The 12,850-nt window shown below is 27.9% G+C and overlaps 1 protein-coding gene across 2 annotated transcripts; it reads left to right on the top strand.

Moving 5' to 3' along the window:
• Positions 1 to 1,678: 1,678 nt before the first annotated feature.
• On the top strand, positions 1,679 to 12,850 carry luna. Of its 2 annotated transcripts, none has more exons than XM_070645641.1 (4): positions 1,679 to 2,892; positions 10,432 to 11,314; positions 11,377 to 11,529; positions 12,550 to 12,850. In XM_070645641.1, exons 1-4 carry the CDS (start codon positions 2,791 to 2,793, stop codon positions 12,723 to 12,725), a joined length of 1,314 nt encoding a protein of 437 aa, XP_070501742.1. In that variant the 5' UTR covers positions 1,679 to 2,790; the 3' UTR covers positions 12,726 to 12,850. The 2 variants fall into 2 exon arrangements, with proteins under 2 accessions (XP_070501742.1, XP_070501743.1); XM_070645642.1 differs by lacking the exon at positions 1,679 to 2,892 and adding an exon at positions 9,753 to 10,374.

Here is a 12,850-nt window from a genome sequence, read left to right as displayed (position 1 = left end):
ATGTGTAAACAATGGAACATTTCCAATTTTAAATGCTTACATTGCGCATGACAATCTGGAAAAGATTTGAAAAATGCAGATGAATCATTGTAGAATTTTATAGCAATGGAAAATCAAAAACAATGGGAAAAAAATATTTTCATAGGAAGTAATTTTAGAAACTGAGTGACTGCTATAAGTGAAAGACGTGTATTTTGTTGCCTGAATTTTCTTACCCTCGAAGAAATTTTAATTATGGAGTGAGAAAAACTTCATCATTAAATATATAAACTTTTCATTAGGACGTAGTTTTTCAAAACCGCACCAAACTATTAGAAATTTACATTTCGGTTTCTTGTTAAAATTTCGAGTCAAAAATGCAAGTTTTATTCGATATTCTAATCAAATTTTTGCACTGTCGTGAAAAGCCATTTTAGTTTTTTTTTTTGTTCTTACATATTTAATATATAATTATATTTTTTTACCGGAAAGTAAAATGTGTTATAGTGCAAATTATTATTATACTTTGGAAAAGTTAATGCTTCTTTTTCAAATGGTACGTGAATAAACATTTTATAGTAAATGATATAGTTGTAATATTTGTGAAAAAAAACTTTATCTTACTAATTGAGTGATTATTATAATTAACTATAGTGATGATAAATACATACAACATTAGTCATTTCTAATTTATGACTAGAGAATTAAATTTAAAATATTTAAAGAAATTTGAATAAAAATGTGGATGAGAAAAAAATTCAATGAAAATCGCACATCAGAGTATAATGCAATATGGAGTTCATAAATTAAAAAACATTATTTTAAACTTGTTTACAAAATTATCTTGATAATGACAAGTGTTAAGTAGAATATGAATGATGGATACACAATCTAGGAAAAATGACAAACTATAGTTTGATTACAAATTTTGGACATTTTTTTCTTCGTAATGAAAACAAAATAGGTGAATGTCAAATAATGTGAGATATGCTTGACATTGTCATGTTCATGTTAGATCTATTGGAAATGGCTAATGATAAACAATAACCTAAACAATTTCTAAATTTAAATACTTTTTAAATATTGAAATTTCAAATTAAAATTCAAATTTAATTAATTTAAAAATTTAAAGTTTCTTTAAATCCAAAGATTAAAATTTGATTCAACATTTTAATAATTTTAAGGCAGTAATGATTAAAAAAGCCTTTTTTCGCATGTTTCCAGTCCATGCGATAGAACATGCCTTAGACTTCTTCGTTATTGCTTCCATCATATAAATGTCTGTGTTTGTGTGCGCATTCTCCCCTTCATAAAATCATGTCTTGCTAGTGAAACAAATTATTTTCAAACAATTTTTTTCACTTTTTGTATAAATGACTAAAATTGTTTATATAAGTTACATTCGATGCCGGTTGTGAATTAAAATATATAAATGAATAATTCAAGAATAAAGTTTTTAATTTCTAAAATCTTATTCATTAATTAAAAAAATGATGACATCATACCATATAAAATGACATAAGTTGTATGCATTATTTTAACATTTTATTCCCATAAGCTAGTATCAAATACTTATTTACTGTTACAAATGTGTGTAGAAAAGTTATTTTCTTACTGTGCTTAATACATAAGAATATTTTATGTATAAAAAATGTAAACATACATATACGTTCGCGTGCACATACAAAGTGAGAAGAGTTAAATATTTCTTATTCATTCTGTTATTTTTTTTGTATTTAAGTTTGACTCTCATTCAGTTTTAAAGTAGGAGTCGGCTGAACCATAAGTGAGAGAAATAGAAAATAAAGATTATATTCATGGAATTTTAACAAGAATGATAAAATAATTTTATTTTTGGAATCATTGTTGAATATTGAATATTAGTCAAAAATATTTATGATTTTATTAAAAAAAAAAAGACTTATTTTCTAATATCGTCAAAACAATAGAAAATAGAGAGAGAGACGCTGATTATTTATTCAATTGTAAAAGCTGGAAAAAGACAGGAAAAGAAGACGAAAGTAGAAAATTTAAATAACGCTTAAAAAGGGAATGAACTCTTCTTCTTCTTAACACAAAAAAGGTTATTGTGGCTTTAAACTAAATATGTTTTAACAGACACATGCATATTCTGCATAATTGTGAATTAATCATCATATCGATAAATCAATCAAGCTTTATAAAAATTGAATTTTTTTCTCGCAAACTTTCCACTTGAAATGTATAGTAAAAGTGAAAACAGAACATTACATTTCTATAAATAAACGAGTGATGTTTAAACGCTATCGATTTTTTGATCATAAAATTCATCATTTCATATGTATTTTTTTTCTTTTTCATGCTGTACTGCAGAAATAATAAAAATACTGATAAAACCAAACGATAAGATAAAGTAAAAAGTAGTGTAAAAAAATCTAATTCCAAGATGTATGGAAGAACATTTATTCATATTTTATGATGATTGTGAAAAAAATTAACAAAAAATTTCAACAAAATAAAACTTACTCGGAATATAATCAACAAAATATGATATAATTGATTGTGAAATATTGAAAAAAGTAAAAACATAAGTGAATCCTCATATTCTAGATATTATGTGTGAATGTAAGAGTTGTGAAAAAATAAGAAGAAAATGTTATGATATGAAAATTGTCCAAATTTCTGGAAATCCAAAAATTTTCTGAATTAAAAAATTGAAGAAAAAAAAAGTTAAAGTAATGAGATAAAGCATTGCCATTACAAAGAATAGAATTTAGTAGTGTAGTATATTAGTGAGACATTTAAATAGTTGACAAAATAATTTAAGCAATCATGGATATTTTACCCAGTGGAAGTATTTTTCGAGAATTGCAAGATATCCAGGATTTCGGATATTTCTCATCTCAACCATCAATTGAGGATCAATGGCAACAGGTAATTATCATTATTATATGCTAACGTTAAGTAGTCAATTTTAAGTCAATTCTGCGTATAACGTTCATTTTAGATTTGAATATTATTTTTTGTCCATAGTTGTAAACCCCTTTTAATTCAAAAGTTCAGTCTATATTTGAACTTCGTAGAATAAACATCGATATTATTATTGTAATTTTTAAAAAAATTACAAACGCTATTTGTCAAACGGTCTGATTACTAGACGTCTAGTTTACTGATTGATTCCTTCATATCAATGACATCACTGGCTAGCTTGACTGGGTTGAATAGAAAAGAAATAGATTAAAAATCAAAAAATTAATGTCAAAAATATGAATAAGTTACGCTTTTTTGAATATTTAATTATTAGACATGTTGACTTGTCATTTCTCTCTTTCTCTTTTTACTGCGGAAGTTCACTTGCTTTAATGTTATGATCTATAGGTTTCATTGACATTCAAAGAGAGGTTTTGAACATTAAATCATGCTTTGTTTATGTGTTATCTTCTTTCAATGTATGAGTATGTGTTTTTTTATCTGTATATATCAACATGCATTCTTTCATGATATAGACTTTTAATAAACATCAACTATTTTCAAACAGTATTCATACTCAATTTTTGAATAGTATTTTTAGTAGAGATCAAAATGTTTATGTGAAAATTTTGATGAGAAATTCGGTGGTTTAACAATAAGATTTTAGTTTGTAGCAGGCCTTCACATTTTTTCGTGATATTACAATCTTTAGATTGAAAAATTTCTCACATTTGTTTGACATTTAAAAATTTCACAAAAGTTGCTTAATTAACTTTAAATATTTCAATAAATAATCAAAGACTATTTAATTAAGAATAACTGAAGCAATACCTAATAATTGTCAAAGTAATTTTAAAACTTAGTTATTTGCAACTAATTTAACTAATTGTAAATAAATTGTTTTCAGTCTGACTCATCAGACAGTAATGTCTATTCATTTATTAATAATTTTTTAATACCTGAGTTTATTTCATTTCCATTTTATAAGACAATACAAAGATGACGAAATTTCTTGTATCCAAATCAAAATCGAGTAGACAGAAGATTGTCAGAACTAGTTATTAACTTGCCTTCTACTATTTTTAACGTATTTTTTGTACAATCGCATTTATTTATAATTCATAAGATTCATACATTTCGTATAAAATTACAGAAGCTGATTAATATAAACTCAAAATTGTAGACATGAAGTGATGACTCATGCACTGTGTTATTTCTTTACTGTTTAGTAATTACATTTGAATGCACTTTATGCCAACACAAACAAACACATTTGTAATTTTTAAATATTGATGTCCAGTAACGGGGTAGAACAAAAATGTAGGTTTCATGATAAATTCACATTATGCGTAAATGTATGAGGGAGGGATTTTTTTAAATCAATAAAGCGCACCCTTCCTTACTATAACATTTTGGTAACATTTCAATTTTAGTTGGATTTACTTGATTATTGACAAAATTATTTTCATTCTTAGGTCTTGCTTTGTATTTAATTTAATTAAAACTTGCCAGACTCAATCATACTGTGATATACTAAGGAAATTGTAACGTTCATTAATATTTTAAATTACTTTCGTTAACTTTAACGAAGTTTATAAAATGTTCAGTTTTACGAAATAAATAAAGACGAGAAGTGAAAAATAAATATTATGATTAAATTATTATTAACATAGATTGTCTGCCTTAGAGAGACATTACACATGCCAGTTTTTGTGAATGTGTTTAGACAAAAACTGCCGCACAAGTTCAAAATAATAATATCGATGTTTATTGTTTGAAGCAGTTTGAAGTTCTAATACAAACTGAATCTTTATATGAAACGGGGTAAACAACTATGTTACATTTAAATATAATTTAAATTACAAATGACCGTTATGACATCAAAAACTGAGATCAAAAATCAAAGAAATTTCATATGTTTACGACAATGTCAGATATTGTTGTTTATTTAATTCTAAATGCATATAAGACAATACTTGTGGCTGAATTTTGTTGCTGAATAGGTAAACAAAACTATGACCTCACTAAACTATTTTATACAATTCTTAGTCAACATTATTTCTGAATAACCGATATTTCATATCTGGGTTTTCTCAAAAAGGCACTTGAGTTTTTAAATTTTTAGACTGAATAAGCAAATGGTTTCAAATTTTTTCATTAATAAGTATTTATGTTCTTGAAAGTATTTTAGGAATGTTTATGATTATACTTAAGAAATTATCAAATTTAAGGGTGACAGTTATATCTAACTATGAATTTATATACAATACGTGATTAAAAATCTGTGAGAATAAGACAATGATGATTTAACTAGTATAACCTTCATCAAGCATGATGTGAAGGAAAAAATATTTGGACTTTAATTCGAATATATTAGAGGTGGAAGTCAACTTTTCATACAAAAATTCCTTTAACTCAATTTAAACTCAACTTTACTCAGTCAACAAAAAATTAAAATTTCTAAAATTTTTCCATAATTTTTTAAAAATTGACTAATTCAATTTAATATAAAAATCATCTATACATTTGTTATTCTCAAAGAAGTATATAAATAAGCATTCGTAAAACTCGATAAGCATATTTAATTTGTTTGAATTTTTCTTTTTAAATTCCGATGTCGATTTTTGTTCACTATCAAGTTTTTTGGTATTCTATATTGCATAACATTTTTGTATACGATTATTGACACACGCATATAATCTTCATTCTCAACCAGTCTTTGTCAGTTGTTTATTTGTCGGTTGTTGAAATATTCTTTTAAGATTTTAAAAATATTCACGTTGATTTCACTTTTTTTATGACGAATAAAGCCGATAGAAGAATTTTCGGGAGAGTAAAGAATAGTTGTTGACTAGCCACTAATCTTTCAAAAAAGATTCTTTTTGTTTATGATAATTTCATATTTAAATTATGTTTGCTACAACATTTAGGTCAGTGAAGGGGAATCTGTGTGCCGCGGCACATTATTGTACTGACAAACATTTCTGAAAATGTCATAAGCCGTATTCCATGTGTGGTTTCGATCGAGACTTACCACTAAGGTGTGCCGCGAAAAGCAAAAGGTTCCACAACACTGTTTCAAACTTTAATACTTGGATTGGTTCCAGTGCATTAAAAAAGCTTAAAATCGTCATGACTATTGCCATTTTTGAATAAATTTTTCTGTGCCTATATCAAGAAATAACTTGTAAACCATGTTGAAAGATCTAAGTTCAGAAGTGCTCAAACTTTTTGAACTAACAGATCATGTCGATGAAGTCAAATCATGTTTCTGTTATTTAACATTTAAAGCGTTTGTCTATATTATAGTGTTAATTAAGTATGTCTTTAAAGTTTTTGCGACATACCTAAGCATCACACTAATGTGTCATGGAGCATAATTATCATGTTCATGCCTCGTTTTGAGGTGTATTACAAAAATATGCTTTATGTCGATAAAATGGAAAAAGCATTAAATTAACTCGTGAGTTTTGTATTCACTGATTTTATTTACCTTTTATGGACATGAAACTTAGCGCGCGAAAAAAACCAGTTTCTTCTGATCTCATTGCCGGTATACCGCATGGGTTATATCATTTCACATGGTCTGCGATGGTTGTTATTTTTTTTTGCTCATACTCAGGTGAGATTGTCGTTGAATGGTATTGGTTATTTTTTTCTTTTCATTTTACTATCTCGTTCTCACTTTCGCAATTTGACCGTTGAAGGCTTGTTTTTTTTTACCGGCTTTTCCATTTATGTACATCGATGTCAGTTTTATATTAAGCGTTGTTTACCTAATTCGTCATATTCAGTTGCCTCTTATGTTGGAAATATTGATTTTTATTGCAATCATTGCAAAAACTTAATATTTCTTACAAAACTGTATCAATAATCAATATTTAACAAATATGTACAATAAACATAGTTTACTGAGATTTATTTTTAGAGCTTACGAAATATACCGAATCAAAGCATTCTTCGTTATTTTTTTTTTCTTATCAGAGCAATGCTGCTGTCATCGCTTCGTAATTAAATGTTTATTTTTTTAATCATTATGAAATATTAAGTAACAAAAATTTATATATGTACTACTTCATTGGTATACAACACAGACTTAATTACATTAAGCTATTTTAATAATACCGCTATTTACTTATTTTAACAAAAATTGTCACTAGATACAAAACAGTATTTTAGATCCAATGCTATGTTAAGAAAAAACATTTTAAAAATGTAGCAAGTTTGAAGTAATCGTCTGATATGTTAAATATTGAAGTTTCATACAGAAATAAGGTGTTTGTTGATAAATAGTATTTAAAAATTTTAAAACATTGAATTGCATAATTGAAAATAAAATATTGTTTGGAATTCAACGTACTCATACTGTGGTAACTGTCGCATACTATTAATGATTATTCATGTATGCACGAATGCTTTTCTTGTATGTATTGATATATAAACAGGTTGTTTACGAATTCTCACAACAATACATGGCAATTCATTTACTAAATAATCGTGCTATGAGTCATTCTATGACTTCATGCTTACAAAATTCATATGTAAACTCACTCTCATTCATGAATATTATGAATAAATTTGCTAAACTTTTTTTCATTCTAAAATTTTATTTTATGCATTAAAAATGTGTAGAGGAGGTCACTTGTGACCGACAGAAGTGCATTTCCTCCACATAGAATTGAAATACGCTAGAATTATAAAATCGAAATATTCAGATACAAAACAAAACAAACGACTCTTAGACCAAAAATATTGACTTAGTATTTAAAACTTGTTTAAAACAATGTATGACAAATGCCTACTCAAGCGACACAATTGAAGAAGTCTACGTGACAGAGCTTTTGAGGGTCCGTTAAACCTCTTCTATTAACAACAAATGGAAGTCATCTCCGTTTGACATCCAAATAGCGAAGCCTACTTCATTTGTGACGCTCAGGTTATATTATTAAACATGAAATACTAAATAAATTTTTTATTCTTATTTCATTTTAGGTATGTTAAATCGAAATTATTTGTTCTTCAATGATGCATTTTTGCAGCACTGCACAACCTTAAGGAACATGGTGAGAGAATTAAAATAAATATTTTAATTAACTAAAATTAAATTCTGATTTTACATTACCTTAATGCAGTGGTAGGCATCCTGTGTTCGCAGCACACAAGTTTTTGACAGTTTCGGTCAAGGCTTATCACCAAGATGTGCTGCGAAAATATTAGATTGTACACCACTGGCTTAATGTATCTAAGAAATTATCTTATCAAGACAACTCTTCATTTTCAATAATAATTCTAGACTTTTTTGATAAAGAATAGAAATGTCCAAATGGATGCTATTATATCGTACTAGAAAACGACATTTCTGCTGAAAACAACATTTATGCAGGGAGAAAAACGGAAGTAACTTACATGCAGGCCAATATTTACGTTAAAATGTTCTGTAAACGTCATTTAAAAGTGTTTTGTATTTTATTGCTGTAGGGTAAAAAATGTAATTTTTGGTCACTTTTTTTTTGGTCATTTTTGAAAAAGGCATTTAGAAACGTTTTCATGCCATGGTTTGTATAGAAGAGTTGTACAAGATCAAAAAATAAGAACTTCTGCATTAAAACTTTTGACTATTGGTCTTCCTGTAGTTTAAAATTTCCAAAAGAAAAAATTGGAAAAATGGCCAAAATTTGTCCATTTTTTGTTACAGCCGCTTGCGTTAAAGGACTTGTTTTTCATAAACCAATAAGTACCCAAAAAGTTGCCTTTTATATCTCTTTATCATTCCTCGTATTAATTTTTTCAAATGAATGAAGCACTTCTTCACAATTCATCATACAAAATGACCCATTTTCAAATGTAATTTTTGGTCAAAAAAAATGTAATTTTTGGTCACTTTTTTTTCGCAGGATGCATTGAAAATTTGTATGGAAGGAAAAAAAATGTAATTTTTGGTCACTTTTTACAAAAGTAAGCTATGAAAATTTGTGAATTTTTTTCCCCTTAATCTTAACTTTTTTGATGCAAATTTAAAGATTTAGGTCTAAATAAAGTGTGATTCAAATTTTATGGATGTAGCTGCAGTGGAAAGGCATTAAATCATTAATTAAATTTTTCCAAAAATTCCTTCCATACAAATTTTTCAATGCATCCTGCGAAAAAAAAGTGACCAAAAATTACATTTTTTTTGACCAAAAATTACATTTTTTGACCAAAAATTACATTTGACTTTAAAGTTGGTATATATCGGATATGACAAGTCCAAAAATTCTGAATTTTTTTATGGTGAAAATATTCACTATATACGATAGTTTAAACCACTTTCAAATAATTTTAGACAAAACAGCGAAGAGAAATATGCATTTAAAGTGTCCAAAAATGAAAAATGACCAAAAATTACATTTTTTACCCTATATGTATTAGATGGTTTAAAATATCTGATAAAATTTGGCGCGACAGAGGATAGACCCTAATATTTTGGCAAATAAGTTTCAAATTTTTGATTTAATATTTGTGACCTTCCCTAAAAAAGGCTTAACTAATGCACCAGACATTTACAACATCATTAGTTGGATACGTAGGCATAGCCAGATAATAAATAGTCAAAACCATCCCTTGCGTTGTATGAATTGAATTAATTGCAGACAGTAAGAGAAAACACACAAACACTATGAACATAAACTTATATTTTGGGATACTTTCTCTCGTTCTATATTTGTTTACTCTCACCATCCTAAACATTTTCTCTTATTTTCTCAATATTTTCCTTTTTGTACGTCTATTTATTTTTCTTTTTTATCTGAAACCATTACGTAACATATCCGTTTTTAGCACATTTCTTGAAAAAATGTTTATCTGTCTATTACCGCACATTGCTTGTCTCAAGGATCTTGTTTTGAGGTTCCTGAAGTGACTTTGCATATTTTGTGATTCGTTCTATCCTAAATTGAAATTTTTCTTGGTTTCGGTCAAGGCTTCCCACCAAGGTGTGAAAAATTGTCCACCACTGCTATAATAGAAGAGAAAAATCTGGGACTGTATATAATAATAATGAACATCTACTAGAAATTTTGAAATACCCAATCATATTATTATGTTGATGTTGCCACTTAATTTATCATTATGATATAATTTTCTATGAATATCATGTCGATGAGTCAGCAGAAGTTTTGAAAAGATAGATAAGAATAACTACTGATGGGATTTAAACACCAAATGTCTAACATGTGTGAATGATTGAACTTTGTGTTCTAATAGAAAGATTCCAGATCGAGGGGCCAAGTGACTAAATTGCTTTTAATTAAATGAACATACATAAATGCTCGAAATAGAAATAATTTAACCTACCGTGGTCTATTGTTTCTTATAAATTTATCAATGAAGAAACCGCTACGTCATCGGAATTCCTCAAAGATGTGTGGGTTGTTTACAGTGACATACAAAAATGCATCAAAGCAGAAAGTAGTTTTATATAATTTAAAATTTATACCTTAATTACGCTCTTTTTCTGAAATTTAGACATGCTATGAAATGGATCGCTACTTAAAAGATGAACCGAAACAGAAAAACTTCAAATCTGAATCAGCAGACTTAACGCCTTGGGAATTTTTAACGTCTGGAAGGCCATTAACTGGTTCATGGAGTGTAAAAGTCGATCAATTATGCTTCGATGAGCTTTTACATGATAGAAATTTAGATACACTATCAATGAGCTCTTCATCTTCTACATGCTCAGGGAAATCGTGGGATAGCTCAATTAGTTGTTCATTATTGGTTAAAAAGGAAACAATTGAAGACGATTATGAGGACTCGGATAGTAATGATGAAAAATTAATGAGCTGCAGTAACATTCACAATAATTATATTAATCATAATAACATTACCAAAATTTTTCACAAAAATAATAGTAATAGAACTAATATCAATAATAGTTTTAATAACAATAATAAAACTATTCAAGTTATCAAAGGCTCAAATAAAATTTCAAATTCAACAATCGAACTAGTTATTGCAAGGTCACCGCCATCATCACCGTTAGTAACAAATCAGCTTTCAGGAACAACTCTTTCAACCATGTTGATGCCTGCCGCTTTACAATCGGGACAAAATCATGAAACATTAACACCACCATCATCACCTGAATCTAGTAGTAAATGTAGTAATAGCAAAAATTTAACTATAAGAGAAATGGAACCTGAACAACTAGCATTAATAGAAAATCAGGGTATTTTTAGAGTGTCATCTAGTGGCACAACATTGACACGTAATACTATTGTACGACTATCAAATACAAAAAATTCTTTTGGTGTGACAAAAATTCTCCAAATGAATCCTAATTTTCATTCGACAATCGCACAATCTGGTAAAAGCAATGGACAGGGAAATAACTCATCTCATTCAGGTTTGTACTTTTATAAATTCATTTGTGTGACAAAATTGTAATTATATTTCCTTTGCTCACAGTTTTGACAACTACAGCATCACTCAAACAATCACAACGACATCAAGACCACAGTCCTGACTCGAGACGTCGAATTCATAAATGTCAGTTTCTTGGGTGCAAAAAAGTTTATACAAAAAGTTCGCATTTAAAAGCACATCAAAGAACCCATACAGGTAATTTAATATCTTACTTACTTACTTCGCTGATCATTCAGATCAATTGCAATTTACATCTCCGAAAGTTGGCTCTACTACCAATACCAAATGCCAAAATCTGTTTAAATATGTAGCTTTGTAAAGATGATAGAATCAAATTATCAACTTGAAACTTCATAAGAGTATCATGAAGTGCTTCAATAATCATTCCACATTAAGCAGAGAAAATGGATTAATTGTTCATAAAAAGAAATATTTTTTAAATTGGTCAAATGTCAAATGTTGTCATCATGCCTCGAGTTTTTTCTTAACCTCATAAAAATGATTAAATTAAGACAATAAAGATATTTTGAAATTAATTCAACTTAAATAGTAGAGTGCGATAAATGGTGGTGATTAATCAAATAAAATTACAATAACTTTTCATTCATCAAATAAAAGCGGGTCAATCGGGGTGAAAAAAAACTACACATTCATTCATTCATTAAATTAAAATATAACTGAATAGCTGAACGTTGAGTCATCAGATGAACAAATATCAAATGCGAGTAAATTAACACAAATGCAATTATTATATATTACTGTGTCTTTGTATTTTAAAGAAGACTGTAAAGTTTGCTCATTCAAACGAGCAAAAGATTCTTCTGTTAATTAACAGAATTAATGATTTTGGAGTTACTTTATGAAATATTTCAAAAATTCTCTCGATTGAATATATTTTCTGTATTCATTCGTCGTTTCTGTATTTAATGGTACCAAATTTTCTAAATGGCCATGATTGTGCTGCTGGTGAATAAAGTTATAGAATCACTGCCTTATGGAATTTGATAAATTGTAAATTCGTCGTAGAGTATTGAATCATCAATATAAATGAATCAAATGAGTTGTACTCACTAACACAGTGCTGTCCAAACTTTGTAATGGCACAGATTGTATGTTTTGACGGAACACTTGTTTTTTGCAATACACAGTTTGGCAAAGAGTTGATATTGTAAATTTGGCAGCAAATTTTTATTGAATTTTTATTCTCATTCTCAGGTGAAAAGCCATACAAATGCAGTTGGGAAGGATGTGAATGGCGTTTTGCGCGGAGTGACGAACTTACTCGACATTATCGTAAGCACACTGGAGCTAAACCATTCAAGTGCCGTCATTGTGAACGCTGCTTCTCACGTAGTGATCATTTAGCGTTACATATGAAACGTCATATATAAAAAATATGAAATTTTTTACATTACCTCCAAGAAAAAATTTTGTTTTTACTTCTCACTTCTCACTATCTTTAAAGTGATGTAATTTTATAAATTTTTAATAAATGCTTTGTTTTTATATATTTCTA

The sequence above is a fragment of the Chironomus tepperi genome, unplaced genomic scaffold, assembly GCF_022539635.2.
Source record: "Chironomus tepperi strain 1889 unplaced genomic scaffold, CSIRO-AGI_Ctep_v1 contig_354, whole genome shotgun sequence".
NCBI classification, from domain to species: domain Eukaryota; kingdom Metazoa; phylum Arthropoda; class Insecta; order Diptera; family Chironomidae; genus Chironomus; species Chironomus tepperi.
This window is presented reverse-complemented; position numbering and strand designations above follow the sequence as displayed.